Source organism: Chaetura pelagica, unplaced genomic scaffold (genome assembly GCF_000747805.2).
Source record: "Chaetura pelagica isolate M959 unplaced genomic scaffold, ChaPel_1.0 scaffold230, whole genome shotgun sequence".
NCBI lineage: Eukaryota > Metazoa > Chordata > Aves > Apodiformes > Apodidae > Chaetura > Chaetura pelagica.
Window position 1 is genome coordinate 14381 of NW_009951955.1, and position 16431 is coordinate 30811.

Sequence of the window (16431 nt, forward strand, 5' to 3'; positions counted from 1 at the left end):
TGGTTATTGCAGTGGAGGCATCTCCTTCCAGAACTGAGCTCTGAAGTTCTAATCATGTTCTGTGTGGGTCTAGTAGCTTTGGGATCCCAACACCTTTGTTCCCCAGGATCTCAGCTGTTCTTCAGCCCAAGGTTTTTTAGGTGCCTGGTGGTGTGTTCTGCCCATCAAGTATCTGACATGTTTGGTTGTATGTTTTTTTCATTAACCTTAGCCCAGCTATAAAATAAGGGACTATTATTTGAGTTTGTAGTCTGAAGCAATAAAGCAAAGGCTTAGCAAGGAGCAGCAGTGACTTTACCTCTTTTTTGTGTCCATCTTTGCTGCTGCTGGTTGGGAGCAGAGGAGGGATTGTAGGAGGCTGGTTCAATACATCTTTTCAGCTTCAGTTCTGAAGGCTGCAATGTGCTGGCAGTTATACTGCATGCTGCAGAGCAGCTGGATCACTGTTTCAGCCTTTTATTTTTATTTATTCATTTGTTACTACTGTCTGTGTGTGTGATCCAGAAGCCTAATTGCTCTGTCTGCCTGCAAGGAGGTTTAGGGGACAGGTGGATTTGGTTAGCAGGGCTGGGGACTGGGCTGCTGGAGATGTGGCTGTGTGGAAATGGGCAGGGGGCAGGTAAGGACACATGTTTGCTGCAGATCCCCTGCTTGGAGGGGGTAGAGGGGCCACTGCCTGCCTGGAAAGGTGTACCACATCCCCCAGATATCTCAGTTGCCTTTGGGAGACAGGAATGCTAGATGAGCTGTGCTTTACAGCCTACCAATTCTGAGAGGCTTAGGGGGGTTTCAGCACTATGTCCTGGCTCCTGTGTGGGGCAGGATTTTCACACTGGCTCCCTTTCAGACCCAGGTTGTGTTGCTTCTGGCTTGGGGTGTGAATGAAATGCTGCTTTTCTAATGGTGTATAAAAAGTGATCATTTGAAAAATTACAGTAGTACTGGAGGGAAGGTCACCTTCCTGCTATAATTTTTTATAGCAGGATCTTGCAAAGGCAAGATCCCCAGAGAACTCGGATTTCCTTGTGATGTTCCAGGCACAGGAATTCATTATCCAGATAAGTAGGTACATCTTTTTCTTCAACATTCGGGGTAGTGCCAGTGTTGGGTCATCTGGTAGGATCTACTTATATCAATCTGCAGTTTCAAAGACTTAAAACTATCATAGAATTGTTTGGGTTGGAAGGGACCTAGAAGATCATCTTGTTCCTTACAACTGCCTCTTGCTGGCACAGCCCTCCCCTTCTTTCTCTGCTACTCCTGTAATTCTTTAGTGGTCACTAACAGTGAAGAAGGGAAGCTGCCTTTCTTTTTTCACATGTCATATAGCATAATTTTTTTCTCTAAATAACACACCCAGGTAGGCTTATGTGGCTATAAAAATAAAACAACTCCTTCCCTCAGAGCCATCTCCCCCCAGAATAACAAGTGCAATGTTGTCAAAAGATAATCTGATTTTATTTAGCAATGACTGATTGCTTTGAGTGTAGGTTCAGTGTCTTTTCAAGATCATCCCTGAGGGCATAATTAGCCCTTAGGGGTGAACCAGTCCTAGTGATTCAGGAGGAAGCTGTTCTTTAAAATGGTTGTATCACAGAAGTTTGCCTTTGAACAGCACCTCTTCAGACTGTGGTAATGCTCACTCACTCTTTTTATTTTGATTCACTGTCAGACAAATTTACTTTCCTGTAGGTAAACTGGATATTACTTAGACTGTGTGTTTTTTAGCAGTGATGTTGAATTTCAGCTAAATATAGCCTCACCTGTTGGGTTGTATAGATGTTAGCCTGGTTGCAAATACCTCTATAGAAGATAATAGTTGCTTTTTAAAGTTGTAGCTAATCTTGTGTTGTGAGGAAAGGCTTGTTCCCTTCCCATCAGTGTTCAGTCTTGCATGAAATACAAATACAGCACAAACTATTTAGTGCCTCCAAGTAACCAATATAGCTGGAGAGAGAGAGAGGCTGACAGTTAAAAGTATTTGGCTGTGTTATATTTGCAGTGGTACCATTTTGCTGTGTCAATGCTTTGGTAATTTCGTCTCAAAGTAGATGTGATGAAATAAACTGAAAATAGAAGCAAGCTTTTCATAGTCATGTTTCCTGTGGTGATTAGTAGGTACAGCCTGACATGTTTGCATTTGCTTTTTCTGCAGTTGTTTGTAGATTCTTGAAACAATCCCTGTTGGGCTGAAAGTTTGGGGTCTTTCTGCTTGGCCTGGGTACCAGGAGGATGTTGTACCTGGTGAAGTTTGCCTTCCCAGAGCTCCTGGTTTTCCAGGAAGACCTTTTCCACTGAGACCTTTTGGCTTTAGAGGGAGTCTCAAGCTGTTTTCTTCAATAGAAAAGGTGACTGTAAAAACCCCAGTCTGAAGCTAAGAGGGTTCCCTTCAGTGTCTCCTGTATCAGCTGTGCTACAGAACACTGACTGTCCTCCTTCTTTTCTTGCTGCTGTCAAGTCAGCGCAGCAACCGCGCAAAGACCTGTGCTCTGTTTGGGTTGTTAACCACCATCAGTCTCAACTGCTCTTTGATTTGCCAGATGTTTTTGTGATAGTGATGGTCAGACTGAAAGCCAAACAAATTGTCATGCTGAATACAAAAGCAAAGGCTGGCAGTTAGAGAGGGAATAACGGTTTCACTGCAGATAACTTCTTGAAATACTTGGAGGTCAAACAGGATGTCGCACTGTGACAACCAGTCTCCTTATCCCTACCAAGTACAGTTGTGTTCAGCAGTTCTTCAAGTCTTTTTTTATGTGCTTCTCTTACAAGTGCAAGAATAAACTGAAAACCCTAAAGAGCTGATCATTCACATAGGAGACTCAAAGCACCTGGATTTCTTAAGCTGCTCACAGGGTGTTGCTTCCGACGTGCTCTTTGCTTTTTGCTTTCCTGCCACTAAACACAACTCTGCTCTTTGTGGTAGGCAACATGGTGGGAATGGATTAATGATACCCAAAGACAGGCCCCACTGACACTTTTAAAATTATTCTGTCGGGTCTCTGCTACCAGGGGGAGTTCTTCTGCAGACCAGTTGGAATGTTCTGTCTTTTACTGGTTAAGAGCCTGCAATGTAGCCTCAGTGTGTCCAGGATACCTGTTTTATTTGTATTAGGAGACAGCTTGTCCCTGCAATAACTGCTTGTTTTCACACTTTGACTTCATGGTTGCTATAAAGGTAACTTTGATCTCTGTTTTTCAGTGTGTATGGGCAATGGAGAGGTTGACTTCAGAGAAATATTTGAGGTTGGGATTTTTCAAGTGTTTACCACACTTGTTTGAGATCAGGTTTTTAAAAGCACTTGGTGGCTTTTGCTTCTTGGTCTGAGGTTTCCAGTGCCTCTGAGCTCTTCTCACCATCTCAGCTTGGCTTTCTGTGCTGAGTGTCCAGACTTTGGAAATGAGATCTACTGTGCACAGACCTTGCACAGGGGTCAGTGCTGCTGGATAAGAACTACTTGAAGGGTTACGTGGACGATGAAGGGACTGGAACACCTGCCTTAGGAGGAAAGGCTGAGAGACCTGGGGCTGTTCAGTCTGGAGAGGAGAAGCTTGAGGGGGGATCTAATGAATGTCTGTCAATACATGAGGGCAGCAAGAAGGCAGGACAAGCTCTTGTCACTTGTGCCCTGGGACAGGACGAGGGGCAATGGATTCAAACTGGAGCCCAGGAAGTTCCACCTTCACATGAGGAAGAACTTCTTTCCTGTGAGGGTGACAGAGCCCTGGGACAGGCTGCCCAGAGAGGCTGTGGAGTCTCCTTCTCTGGAGACTTTCCAGACCTGTCTGGATGCCTTTCTGAGTGACCTGCCCTGGTTTTGGTCCTGCTCTGGCTGGGGGGTTGAGCTTGATGATCTTTGGAGGTCCCTTCCAACCCCCAACATTGAGTGATTCTGCAGCCTGTGAGACGAAGTGTGTGCTGTATCTGTGAGATTTGCATGTTTTGTATGTAGCTATTAAACTCCAGGTGGCAGTGGCAGCTAAGGGTTGGGGATTTGTAGCTCTGGTACAGTCTCTGAAATGTACCACAGGATTCAAGTACCAGCCATGGGAAGATTAAAAATTAGTTTGCAAAACAGAAGATTATTCTTAGTGAGCAGAATAAATACAGTGACTGAAACCAGGCAAAGTTCAGCCTACTCAACTTTCTTGCAGCTCCTTAGAAAATGTCTGTGTAAATAAACAGCTAATACACAGTTCAAGGGGAAGAATCAGGAAGCAGAAGATGTCAAGGTCCCCCAGTGTGGAAACAGCCAGGAGCTGGGGTGACCTGACTGCAGTACTGATTTGCTGGTGCAGATGTAGCAGCTTATCAGGAGCAGAATAAATGGTGAAAGCTTGAGTTTGGGGGCCTGATTCTTCCCTCATGTAGTTATCAGAGCTGGTGGAATTACCCCATGTATAAAAGAGGAAAATAAGCATTAATTCTTATATATTAGAACTGCATCCATTTTTTGCTTTTTTTTTTTTTTTTAGGCTTTGGAAGGGTTTTGGAGAGTATTGGTCTCTGAAATGAAGTCTATTAAGCTGAAATAAAATAAAAGATATTTTTAGGCAAGGATAAATGTTGTTGTCCTTTCATTATAACCTGACATTCTCCACAAGCATGGGGACAGTTCATACAGACAGAAATGTGGAGAGAGAAATGTGCCTGGAATGACTTAAAAAGAGACTCATTAAAACAACAACAACAAATCTTGTATGTAGCAACTTGTAGTTCTGTCTCTTACTCTTGTTCTGGGAACTAGAGAAGAGTTGTGCAGGATGGCTGCCTTCTTCTGCTAGAAACTCTTTGGCCAAAGTTGACACTGATGTGCAGTTCTTAAAGACATGAAGTTCCTGTGGGTTTCTTGAGATTTTTCCTATGAATTAAGAGAAGTGACTGAGGCTCTCTGACCCATCCTCCTTGGCCAGCAGGTCACTGCCTGTTGGCAGGATGACATTCTGGGCTAGGCACATATCTGCTGCCTGCTCTCCTGCCAGCAGGCCAGCCAAAATAGGTAGATGATGCAAGGAGAGCTGCAGATAAGAGGTAGGGCTCCAGAAGGCACTGGCTGGACATAAAGGTCCTGCACGGGAGAGTGAGTGTGAGGAAGGGTCTGACAATGGAGCTGTTGCTTTGGTCCTGGCAGGGAGCTGTGGGCAGGGCACGTGTCTGTGGGAATCTGGGTCTTCTGGGAGATGCCTGTTCAAGAGTCTCATCGTGCCTCCTCTTTTTTTTTTTTTTTTTCTTGCTTTACAGCCCAAATGTGAATTGCATGTTCTCTTCTCTCCAGTGGAGCTTGTGTCTTCCCAACCTTCCAGAGGCATAGGGATCCTTCTGCTATTGGGAACATTTGAGGGACTTTTATCTTGCAGGTCTTTATCTTGGATGCAGTGCTTGAGGGCAGCTGGAAGGTGACTTCTGGAGATGGCTGGCTGATTTTGTTTTCATAGAGTTGTTCTGGTGGACAGTGATAGATGTTTGCTTGGAAAGCCCAAAAGCTCCCGTTTTGGGAGTAGCAGAGCAACTGTTCTCCTCTTGGGATGGCAAAGCTGACATGGAATGGACATCTTTCCTCCATCTCACCTCGGGTGGGAGCAGGTCTCAAGAATGGCAGTTGACTTGGGGGATGGATTAAAATGGGCTGGGCTGCCATGTTGTTGATGCCCATGGCCTCACTTCCTCAAGAGATGCTTTGCTGTGGTGCTCCTAGCTGAGGTCACCAACACAACCAGTTCACAGCAAACATCTTTTGAACAGCTCAGCAAATGGTCTGGCTTAGCACACTGATCTTTGTCAAAGGTGCCAGTTAAGGAAGGCTTTTCTTTTGTTTTATCTTCAGTACTAGCTGATGTGGGTGAAAATGCTGTGGTCTCTGTGGCCCTTTCTGTCAAAGGCTGAGCTTGACAAGAAATTGTGCATCGGAAGTTTTATATTACTACTGACCAGGCAGTTCTGTGCTGCAAAGGAAAAGGTGCTCTTGGATTAAAATGGTCATCTGGGTTTAAGTGAAAAGCCAGATTTTAAGATTTTTTTGGTTATTTTATAATCAGCAGTGTGGAGGCTGAAATTTATTACAACTGCTGCCATTCCCACTCCTGGATACTAGGTTAGGTCTGGGCTGCCTGCTGAATTTCTGCTGAACTGTATTTCTTTCACTAACCCTAGTAGGCTTTGACTATGTGTTAAAAATTTTCAAGATGTTCTTGGTGGACAATAAGAGAAATCTGAAGCAGCACATCAGCAGCTCCACTGGAAGTCCAAGCTTTCCATCCAAAGATGGTGTTCTTGCATGCAAGGTACAGTCCTGTAATCCTTTCTTGTGTCCTCACTGCTGTTTTGAGTTCATGGAAACTAGTCCTTCCACACATAACAGGCCTTTTGCCCTTTTTAAGAACACTAATCCTCAAAAAAAAAAAAAAAAAGAACCTGAAGAGTAGGCTCTTTGATGGGCTTGGCAAGGTTGAAGGATTTGAAGATTGAGCAATGCTAGGAATTAAACTGAATCTGAAAGATTCCACTGCCCAGTATAAAATGCTGAGATAATTTTACCAGGTTCCTCTCACCATCTTGGGTTTTATTCTTATGTTTTTTCTGCTTCAGTATAGAACATTGCTTTTTGGGGGGTGGCACATAATTCATCCATGTTCAGGAGGTTAGAAGGACTTGTTGTGTGTAATACACTAGTGAACTAGCAAAACCACAGCCCGGATAACTTGACATCCTGGAACAGGACCTGGGGGTCTGGATAGCAGTGCCCTGTCTCAGTGGCTGAGGGATCAGTGGGGTCCCTCCATGAATTCTTTGAGTTTTCAGAGAATAAACTTCTTAAAACTGTTATTTAGAGGACAGAGTTGAAATGCTGTAGTGTAGTTTTAATTGGTTGCAGAATGGTTTTGCCCTGGACAGTGGAGCAGTCACCATCTGTGATGCTGACTGTCTCTTTGGTCTGTAGTCTATTAAATTCCAGTTGGATTGTTAGGCCAAGCAATCACCAAATGTTTATCAGCCTAGTGGTATTGCCTGATAACACCCATTTCACCACGAAGTTGTTTAAAAGTTTAATTCATGTCTTATTATAGTTAAAAATTACACTTAATTTCATTGAAGCTTGGAAGGCTTCTAGGTCATTTGAATTTATCATCTATAGCAGGATCAAGTTAACACACAGACATCTGATTAGATGTTTTTGTCAGGAGTTGAGCTGATTACTTGGAACCTGCTTATTATTGAGGAAGCCTTTGAGTATTAAGCTGTAGAAATAATAAATTGATTGGTCTTGTTAAGCCTTAATATCTGAAGGTATATAGGGAATGTGAAGAGAGTCCCATCAGAACCACACACTATTGTTTGGAAGGTGGTCTATCCAAGTATTCTCTGGGAGTTGTTATTCACAAGTAGCATGTCTGGAGAGCAAAATGTGTGTGTTCACAGTGAGCCCTGGTATACTAAAGTGCAGGTTTCTGGGCCATCAGGAAGGTTCAGTTCAACCATCATTTACCTTGGCAAAGCCACAGTGAAGTTGTGGCAAAGCTGATGGAAGAGACGAGGGAACCTGAGCTTTCAAAAGGGCTGTTCAACAGAAGCTGTGATGTGGAAACAGAGCTGAGAAGACCCTCAGACTGCTTCTCAGACACACTTTATCCCATGCTTGATTTTAAATGTAGTGCTACTTGTTTTTTTGCTTAACCCTTTGTGATTTAACCCAAAGTGGTTTGCTGCCTGTGTTACTAGCCAGCAGTAAAGCAAGTCCTTGAAGGAACAGGGATAGAAGGACTCTAATCACCTGGAGTTGGTGTGTGAAGAGTGTTTGGTCTTTGTCTCTGTAGCAGGATTCTCCATCTCAGTGGGCCTGCCTCAGTTTCCCCTTGTGATTCAGTTGCTCTCTGTCTCACAATTTTACAGCCCCTTGGCCTGGAGTGGAAAGATTCCCATGGGAAAGGAAAGGGCCTGGCAAGCTCTGAGCTGGTAACAAGCTTGAAAGTACAAAGAGGCCAAGTTGATGTTCATAACACCAGCTGCTCTCCTGTGTTGAAGAACACAGAGCCCAGCCTGGCCGTGGCTGGGCCCAAAACAGAGACAAAACAAGAACTAACAGATAAACAAAAGTTTGCTTGGTGAAAAAAGGGCCTTCTTGGATGTTTCCACTGTTTCCTTGTTGTTCTCCAATGAGAGGAGAGGTGTGGCTAAGTAGTGAAATGACAGCAGCCAGTCACTTGATTCTATACAAGCTTGGGCCCATCTTGGATCACGGAGACTCCTGAACACTTTCCCAGGAGGTTGCTGGAGCTTCTCCCTTCAGCAGGGACACCTGCTTGAGGGTCACTCCTCTGAAGCTGAGGAACAAGACAAGGGATCCCTGGCTGTGGCTGTAAAAGGGTGACAGTTATCAACTCCCTATATGTCTTTATTAGCCAGTTTTAATATTAAGTTCGAGAACTTGAAGACCTTAGGATCTTTTTTTTTTTTTTTTAGATAATTGCAATTACTGCATTATCACCTTGCCTAGGTATTATTTTAATAATTGTTGTAGACCTAATACAAGGCCTATTAATAAAGCAAGTTACTGGCATTGAAATGTTTAACCTCTGTCAGCTAACTGGCAGTTAACTGGAGTTGTGCATTTTATTGTTAAGATACCTTTCACAAGTTACTGGCATTGAAATGTTTAAGCTCTGTCAGCTAACTGGCTCTGAGTTGTGCATTTTATTGTTAAGATACCTTTCTGCTTTATTGCTTTAGCACTCTGTTCTGCTGCCCTAATTTCCCAACTCCCACACAGGTGTTTTTTCTTTTGGTTTGGTCATTCAGACCCCGGTGCTGTTTGCAAGAAATCTTCTTTTGTGCAGATACATCTCTTCTGCTATCTTGTCTCTGGTATTTTATCTCCTTTCCAAGTCTGAAACGTGTTCACTGCCATGGCTTAGCAGGGGAACCACACTTTGTACTAGGGTTACCTGCACAGGGAAGACCCCAGCTCAGCAGCTTCGTGCTGGGCTTCAAGGAGTTCTCCAAGTAGATGCTGGTTCTTCCTGTAACCGTAGCTGCGACTCCTGGCAGCAGCAAACAAGATGAGTAAACCCCTTCTCATCACTAAAGCTGGCTGAAGTTTGTCAGACTGTTTTGATGTTGAACGTATACAATTTTCTTGGCCTTTACAGGAAGCTGTGGGTGCTCCACAGTAACTTAAGAGAAAATGCTGCAGCTTTGGGTTCCGGAGCTTGGCACCTCACTCAGTTTAGCTGCTTCCCCTCTTCTCTCAAACAACTCGGTAGCAGATCTGGGCAAGCATGTCCTGCTTCCAGAATCACAGAATCACTTAGGTTGGAAAAGACAGATTTAATTTCAATCTAAAACCCACGTGAAAGCAGCCATATTACTTCTACTGACAAGTGATCTGTGAGAGAATAATCTTCTCTGAATGCTGTTGCTGGATTCTGAAAAATGGAAAAAGTATGACTAGGGCTGTGCTGGTTGACATCATCAAAGGGTCTGGCTTGGACAACCCTATGTATCTCCCCTTTCCATGCTTATCAATAAATCCTGTAAGGAGGTGAATTTGAGCAGCGCAGGGAGGTCTTGGTTGAGAACAGATGTGGCTTGACAAGCCTGTTTGCAATGAAATGCAGAAACAGATCCAGGGTGGGAGGAGATGAGGTGATGCAGCCAAATGCAGTTGTGTGGACTTTGTTGTGCTGCTGACAAGTGTTGATCAGAAGTTGCCACAAGGCTGTCTGGGCCTCATCCAGTCCTTGATAAAGGTTTCCCCAGTGTTGCAAGTGGTTTTGGAGAGGAGGTCTGTCAGAAGTGCTGCTCAGGGTTACAGTGCTGCTGTTCTCCAGGAAAGAACTGATCTGCTGTGTGAAATGCCAAGGCTTCTTTGCCTTACAGCAGTTTGTTCTTCCTTACCATATTGGCTTAACACCAGGGCTTGGAGTTGCTAACTTAGGGAGGAAAAGGTTGAAATATTTTCTGTTTCCACCGAACTGGAGGGGGAGAGAGAGCTCAGGACATGAGAGCAGCCTGGCAGTTAAGTTGCTAAAGCCTCAATCTGGCAGTTGGCCCATCAGGCTAAATCATGTATGTCCTGACCTCTCAGCAAGGTCAGAGTCAGTGTGAGGAGGCAGGAAGAAGAAAGAGGAGAGTGTGAAACCCAGATCTCTGCTGGGTTTCAGCAGCAGAGTAGCTAGAGCAGTGTGCTCTAGATGCTGTATGGTTCCCTGTTAGCCATGTGTGTCTTCACATGGTTTGTTTTTTAGCTGGGGCAGCTATTGTGGCATCTGGTGTCACTGCAGTTCCCAGCAGGCTCAGTGTTCTTGGAGGTAGAGGGCACTTTGGGGCACAGTGGCATTTTCCTGCAATCTTGCTCTGCAAGGATGTACAGTGACAAATGATCAGTGCAGGGTGATTATGCCACCTTCTGTTGTAGGAGATGGGGGCTGGTTCTGCAGAACAGAAGACTTTTTTGCCATGTGAGGTTCATGTTGGTTGGCAGGAAGGAGAGTTAACACCTAAAATGTTATTTACCTTGAAAGTGTTAATATATAGACCAGCCTAAATGGGCTAGTTGAGATGTGCTGAGTTTAGGGACAACCAGGCCATCGATGTGTAATCGCTGCTGTGTGAATGACATAGTGAGGCTTCTCAAATCCCTCTTATTCCAATTTTGAAGTGACTTTTAATCCTTCAGATATATTGGTCTCTAAGCACTTTTTTCAAAGAGGAAAATAACCTAACTCAAGCAGCTTGAGTAATAATAGTACTTAGTGCTTAATGAACGATGTGAAATTAATCCTCCTGGACCAATAAATTGAAATGAAATTGTGTTGATCTTGGCTGGGGAACAGGGAAGTGATGTGAAATCAGCTTTCCTCTGGGCAAGGAAGAGCAGCTCCATCATGGCCTGTGGAGATGGAATTGGTGAAACTGGTGAGCCTATGAAGTTTGGCTCAAGCTGAGCCCTGCATTTCAGTTCTCTTCCTCCACTCTGACAACTGCACTGCAAGTCAGATGGTGTTCTCCAGGCTTGGTCAGACCTGCTGAGGAGCAGTGGGAATGTGTCTTCTTGGTCCTGGGGTCACTGCTTAGGGCCAGGGAGATGGTTCTGGATCCCTGACCTCCCTCCTGTGTGCTGTTCCTTCGGGTCAGTGCAGGTGTGACATTGCTGTGCCAGACCTGTTAGTCTGCCTTCCTGTTACATGGAACCCTTGTGGCCTCCCCCTGTTGATCCAAACAAGACTGAGGAGTATAAATAAATGTTTTCAAGTTGGGCAGAATCCCTTGGGTGGCCACAGTCTTTCCTCTCATGTGCAGGTACCCAGCATCAAATGGGGAGTGCTGTGAATGGGCACTGACATCTTGTTGTAGTGTCACCTTTGGGCCGAGTGTTAAGATGGTGATGCCTAATAATTTTGAGTACACTTTGTACATCAATTATTGTAAGTTAAAATTGATAGTTTGGTCCTTGTTTTCAGGTTACAAGCTAATTGGAAGCCATTCTGGGGTGAAGCTCTGCCGATGGACAAAGGTATGATCTCTCTTCTCTAAGCTAGAGTCTTACTCAGGTATAACAATGTCCAGATGAAATGTCCTTTAAAAACATGATATTACTTGCACAAAAATCAATTCCATCTTTCAAGCTGTAGTTTTGCATTTCAAGCTCTTTCCTGCTCCAAAGAGTGAGAACATGACCATGGGAAAAAGCTGTGAACATAATTGTCTGTTGTTTTTCCTGTTATTCTACTGTCTGCTAAAATATCTCCTGAAAATATCTACTGAAATACAAGGCAGGTGCAGAACATGGAAGAGTAAAGTAGGAAGGTTATGTCACCAGTGTGAGTTCTTCTGGAGGAAAGTTGACCCAGTCCCTCAGTGCACTCCAGTGGGCACAGGAGGGCGTTAGAACCTGTTCTGTGACTGGTAAATCTGGTCTGTGACAGTGAGTCCTCTGCTGGTGTTCAGCTTTTGCCAAGTAAGATTTAGCAAGCGAGGTGACTGTCACTTGTTAAGGTTGGGACTTAAAAAAAAATGCCTGTGTGGGAGCGTGTGTGTGTTGTATATAGTTGTGTATGATATGTCTGAGTGTGTGTGCATGTGTGTGAAAAAAAGCCATCCTCCAAGCCCTGGATGGAAGGCTCTGCAAGCCAGTGGCTTTTCAAGTAGTTTGCAGGTTTAGAAACATTCCCAGCAGGGGCACAGAGCCCTGTGGAACAAACTGCAGCCACTTCAGTATGTTTGTTGTCAGCTGTCCTTTGCAGGTCCCCAAGAAGCTCAGAAGTTGAAAGCTGGTCTCTAATGTTCTACACCTGGGGAGTAACTTTGATGTAACACACTCATGCCTTCAGCATTCCTGGGCTGATCAACTGTGGGAATCATCACCCCGTGATCATGTCAGCCCATCTCTAGATCTTGTGCTGTGGCAGTGTTTAGCTCCTTGGTCTCTCAGCTCCCTTCTGCTGCGTGATTAGCTTTGTGTATTTTTGAAGAGAGCTCTTTGAATGGCATTCACCAGTGGCTGCAGTGAGGTTTCTTTCTTGATCTGCCTGGTATCAATGAACTGTTTCATCAAAAGACTTGTTCTCCTGAACAGTTTGAAGGGCCCACTGCTGTATTGTAATGAATATTTGTGAGATGTACTGATCCCACTGATGCTTCTGCTGTTTACTCCTACAAATATTTGTCTCTTTTGTCACTTTTCATGTCAGAGAAGGCCATGACATGTTTAAAGAAAAACTTGTCAAAATTCATCAGTGCTTGTGACTGAGGGAGAAAGCCAGAGAACCTATTTTTATTAAAGAACCAGAATTTAATGCAGCACTGTAATGCCATTTCACAAAATAAATAGCAGCTCTGTGTGCTTAGATAGGACCATGCTATTTTTAGCTTAAACGGGAGCTGAAAGTAAAGTGCTCTAAGAACTGGAGCTGAAACTGGGTACAGGCAGTGGCTTTGACTGGGATTCACACCAATATGTGAATATCTTCAGGAGACTTGTTTGAGATTTGTATCAGAGGAAAGCAGGAGCCAGGGCTGGGAGGATTAGTATTAAGCAGGATTTCATAGTGATATCTTAAGATTGAAATGATTGAGTTCTGTCATATTCTAGAAAAGGGCATAAAACCTGCAGATTCTAGGAAGACTCTGCTTTGCCTGTTCTATGAAATCTGAAATAGAACTTGCTTTCCAAGAAACCTGTTGTTTGAGGAATGGGAAGAATAAACAGCATTTTGTTTAATCTTCCAACTATGTAACAAGGTTGTGCATATGTGAGGAGTTACCTGTATGTTCTTTCCCTGCTGCTCAGAGGAAACTCTCTCTTGGATCACCAGGGCTCCTCAGGTAGAGGAAGGCAGATTAAAAGTTACTGTGTCCTATTTTTTTTTTTTTTTTCTTGAGGGTAGTAAAGATTCTTTCTCATTTAATATTATTTAACTGAAGTAATGAAAGGCAGTCTTTGCTCCAAACAGCTTGCATGCTAAATAGGAGGTGTGTCCTGGTGGGAAGGCAGCTGTGGTTCTGTGAAGGGAAGTGCAGCGTCCTGCTGGAGCCACTCACTGGTGTGAATGAGGGTTTATAAGGTCAGGGTATTCATTTAAATTAGTGCTAGAAGAAGTAATCTACCAGACAAATGAAAAGAATTGAGTGCTCAGTACTGCAGCCTTGAAATTGATCCTTGTTACCCTTTAGTGAGCTTTTACAGTAATATTTCTTGCAGCTTAAGTGCTTCTTTCTTTTCTTGACTGGTTCAGTTTAAACCTTCAGTAGAGCACATGGTCGTCCTGTGGGGTTGCAAGTGAGAAGCTATTGATTATATTGGTTTCTCTCCTCTAAACCAGTTGTAAGTTTAACATAATAAATACCTTTTTTTTCTGGAAGGGTGTATATAAGCAGTCACACTATGTACTGAGCTGCACACCCTGAAGTTCTGAACACAGGCTGCACGTTGCCGAGACCTGCTCGACAGTGTCTGTCACAGGGGGCTCTGAACACCAAACTTACTGGTGACTGAAAACTTGGAGAGCAGATTTCAAATCTTTGGTTACAGATGGTGTGTTCTAACTTTCTTGGTGTTTTTTTGTGCCTTTCTCTGCCCTTAGTCAATGCTTCGAGGCCGAGGGGGCTGCTATAAACACACGTTCTACGGAATCGAGAGCCACCGCTGCATGGAGGCCACGCCGAGCCTGGCTTGTGCCAACAAGTGTGTCTTTTGCTGGAGGTAAAATAATGAGGCAATTTTACTGTGTTTCACTTGATCCCTGTCCTGTTCCTCACACCTAGGGCTGTGTTACTTGTGTGCCCATTTCATTTGTACACTGGGGGAGGAAGGTTTGGAAAGGCAGCGGTGTTGCTTCTCCTTCCTGCCTCTGTTCCTTCTCTTTGGAGAGCCATGGAGCTGGTGGATCAGGAACTGAACTGGCTGGGTTGGCTCCATAGCTCAGAGTCTGAGGAGGATCTGAGGGCTTCTCGGTGCCACCTCCCAAAAAGCACCTCCTCTGCAGCCAGGTCTTGGAGCCCAACAAGTTCAGTGTGGCTGGGGACCAGTGGAAGGAGGAATCGGGGGGCAGGAGGTGACCACCTCACCATCTGCTGCCCTGCACATCCTACTGCTGCCTGTACAAAGCACTGACAGAGGTTTATTCCCTCTGGAGATCACTGGGCCTCCTCTGGCAGCTGGTGCTCTGGAGAACACTGGCTGGCTGTTGTGTGAAGCCACCAAGGTGCTCAGTGATGTGTGTGTCTTTGTTTTGAATTTGGGCCCTTTTTTAATGGACCTTCACTCACACCAATTCACTTGCATTCTCAGTGAGTGAAAAGTGATGACTTGGAAACTGTTGCCTTCCTAAATCAGTAGCTAATAAATGACTTTCCATTTTAGTCAGTAAAGTGACCCCTTTCCTCAGAGGAATTACTTTGTTGTTAATTCTCTAAAGGAAGTGAGCTTTGCCTGAATCTGAACTGGGAGCTGCTTTAGCACTGTGTGCTCACTGAAATGCCTGGATATCCAGGGGAGGTTTTTGCTTAGGATGGGAAGTGCAGAATGGGATCAGTGAGAGAGGCAGAGGCTCAGCAGAAATAAAAGCAGTGACGTGAAATTGTGCTGAGTGGGAGGACGTGGAAGTTATTCTTTGAGCTCTTTTGTCTTCTACCTTGTTAGCTAATTCATACCACGGGGGTTGCACTTCCTTTGGTATTTATGCCTACCCCAGGAGGGTGGCTGCCAGTATCACCCATTCCATCCCTAAGCTTGGATGTCCAACACCCCAATATTTCTATGCAAAGCCAGCCAATTTCCTCTGAGTACCACTTTCTGTCTTTCATAGACTTCAATTTAAATAATGCAAATATTTCACGAGTATATATTCTCTGGCAAGTGCTCCAACCTCAACACAAAGGCCACAGCAGCTGAAAGCAGGGTCTGGGAGAGTGAATTACCTCCCACCATAGATGGAGAACAGGTTTGTGACCATATGCACCTGAAGGTGCATAAATCTATGGGAGCTGATGGGATTCACCCATGGGTCCTGAGGCAGCTGATGGATGAAATTGCTGAGCCTCTGTCCATCATATTTGAGAGGTCATGGCAGTCTGGTGAGGTTCCTGCTGGCTGGAAAAAAGGCAACATAGCCCCTATTTTTAAAAAGGGAAAAAAGAAAGACCCAGGGAATTGAAGGCTGGTCAGTCTCACCTCTGTGGTGCCTGGCAAGGTCATGGAGCAGATCCTCCTAGGAAGTCTGCTAAGGCACATGGAAAATAAAGAGGTGATTGGTGACAGCCAACATGGCTTCACCAAGGGCAAGTCATGCCTGACCATTCTGGTGGCTTTCTACAGCAAAGCTACAGAGATGGTGGATGGTGGCAGAGCAGCTGATGTCATCTACCTGGATTTGTGTGAGGTGTTTGACACTGTCCCACATGACAACCTGGTCTGCAAACTGACAAGGCATGGGTTTGACAGATGGAGCACTGGGTGGATAAGAGATTGGCTGGATGGCCCCACCCAGAGAGTTGTGGTCAATGGCTCAATGTCCAAATGGAGGCAGGTGATGAGAGGTGTCCTTCAGGGGTCAGTATTGGGAGCAGTGCTGTTTATCATCTTTGTTGGAGACATGAGCAGTGACATTGAGTGTATCCTCAGCAAGTTTGCTGATGACACCAAGCTGTGTGGGGTGGTTGACACCCAAGCAGGAAGGGATCCATCAGAGGGACCTTGACAGGCTGGAGAAGTGGCCAGTGCCAACCTCATGAAGTTCAACAAGGCCAAGTGCAGGGTCCTGCACCTGGGTTGGCACAACCCCAGGCACAAATACAGGCTGGGGGGAGAATGGCTGGAGAGCAGCCCTGAGGAGAAGGACTTGGGGGTGGGAGGAGATGAGAAGCTGAACATGAGCCCCCAGTGAGCACTGGAGCCCAGAGGGGCAATTGTGTCCTGGGCTGCATCAGAAGTGTGG

At 44.9% G+C, this 16431-nt stretch overlaps 1 protein-coding gene across 1 annotated transcript in view; it reads left to right on the top strand.

Moving 5' to 3' along the window:
• LOC104390049 (S-adenosyl-L-methionine-dependent tRNA 4-demethylwyosine synthase-like) overlaps positions 1-16431 on the top strand; it is a gene marked incomplete at its 5' end in the record, with an annotated part of 97905 nt that overhangs the window by 13762 nt on the left and 67712 nt on the right. The window contains 2 exons of the mRNA XM_009999130.1: positions 11458-11510; positions 14080-14198. Coding sequence (XP_009997432.1) covers positions 11458-11510; positions 14080-14198 — 172 coding nt within the window. The remainder of the gene's footprint in view (positions 1-11457; positions 11511-14079; positions 14199-16431) is intronic.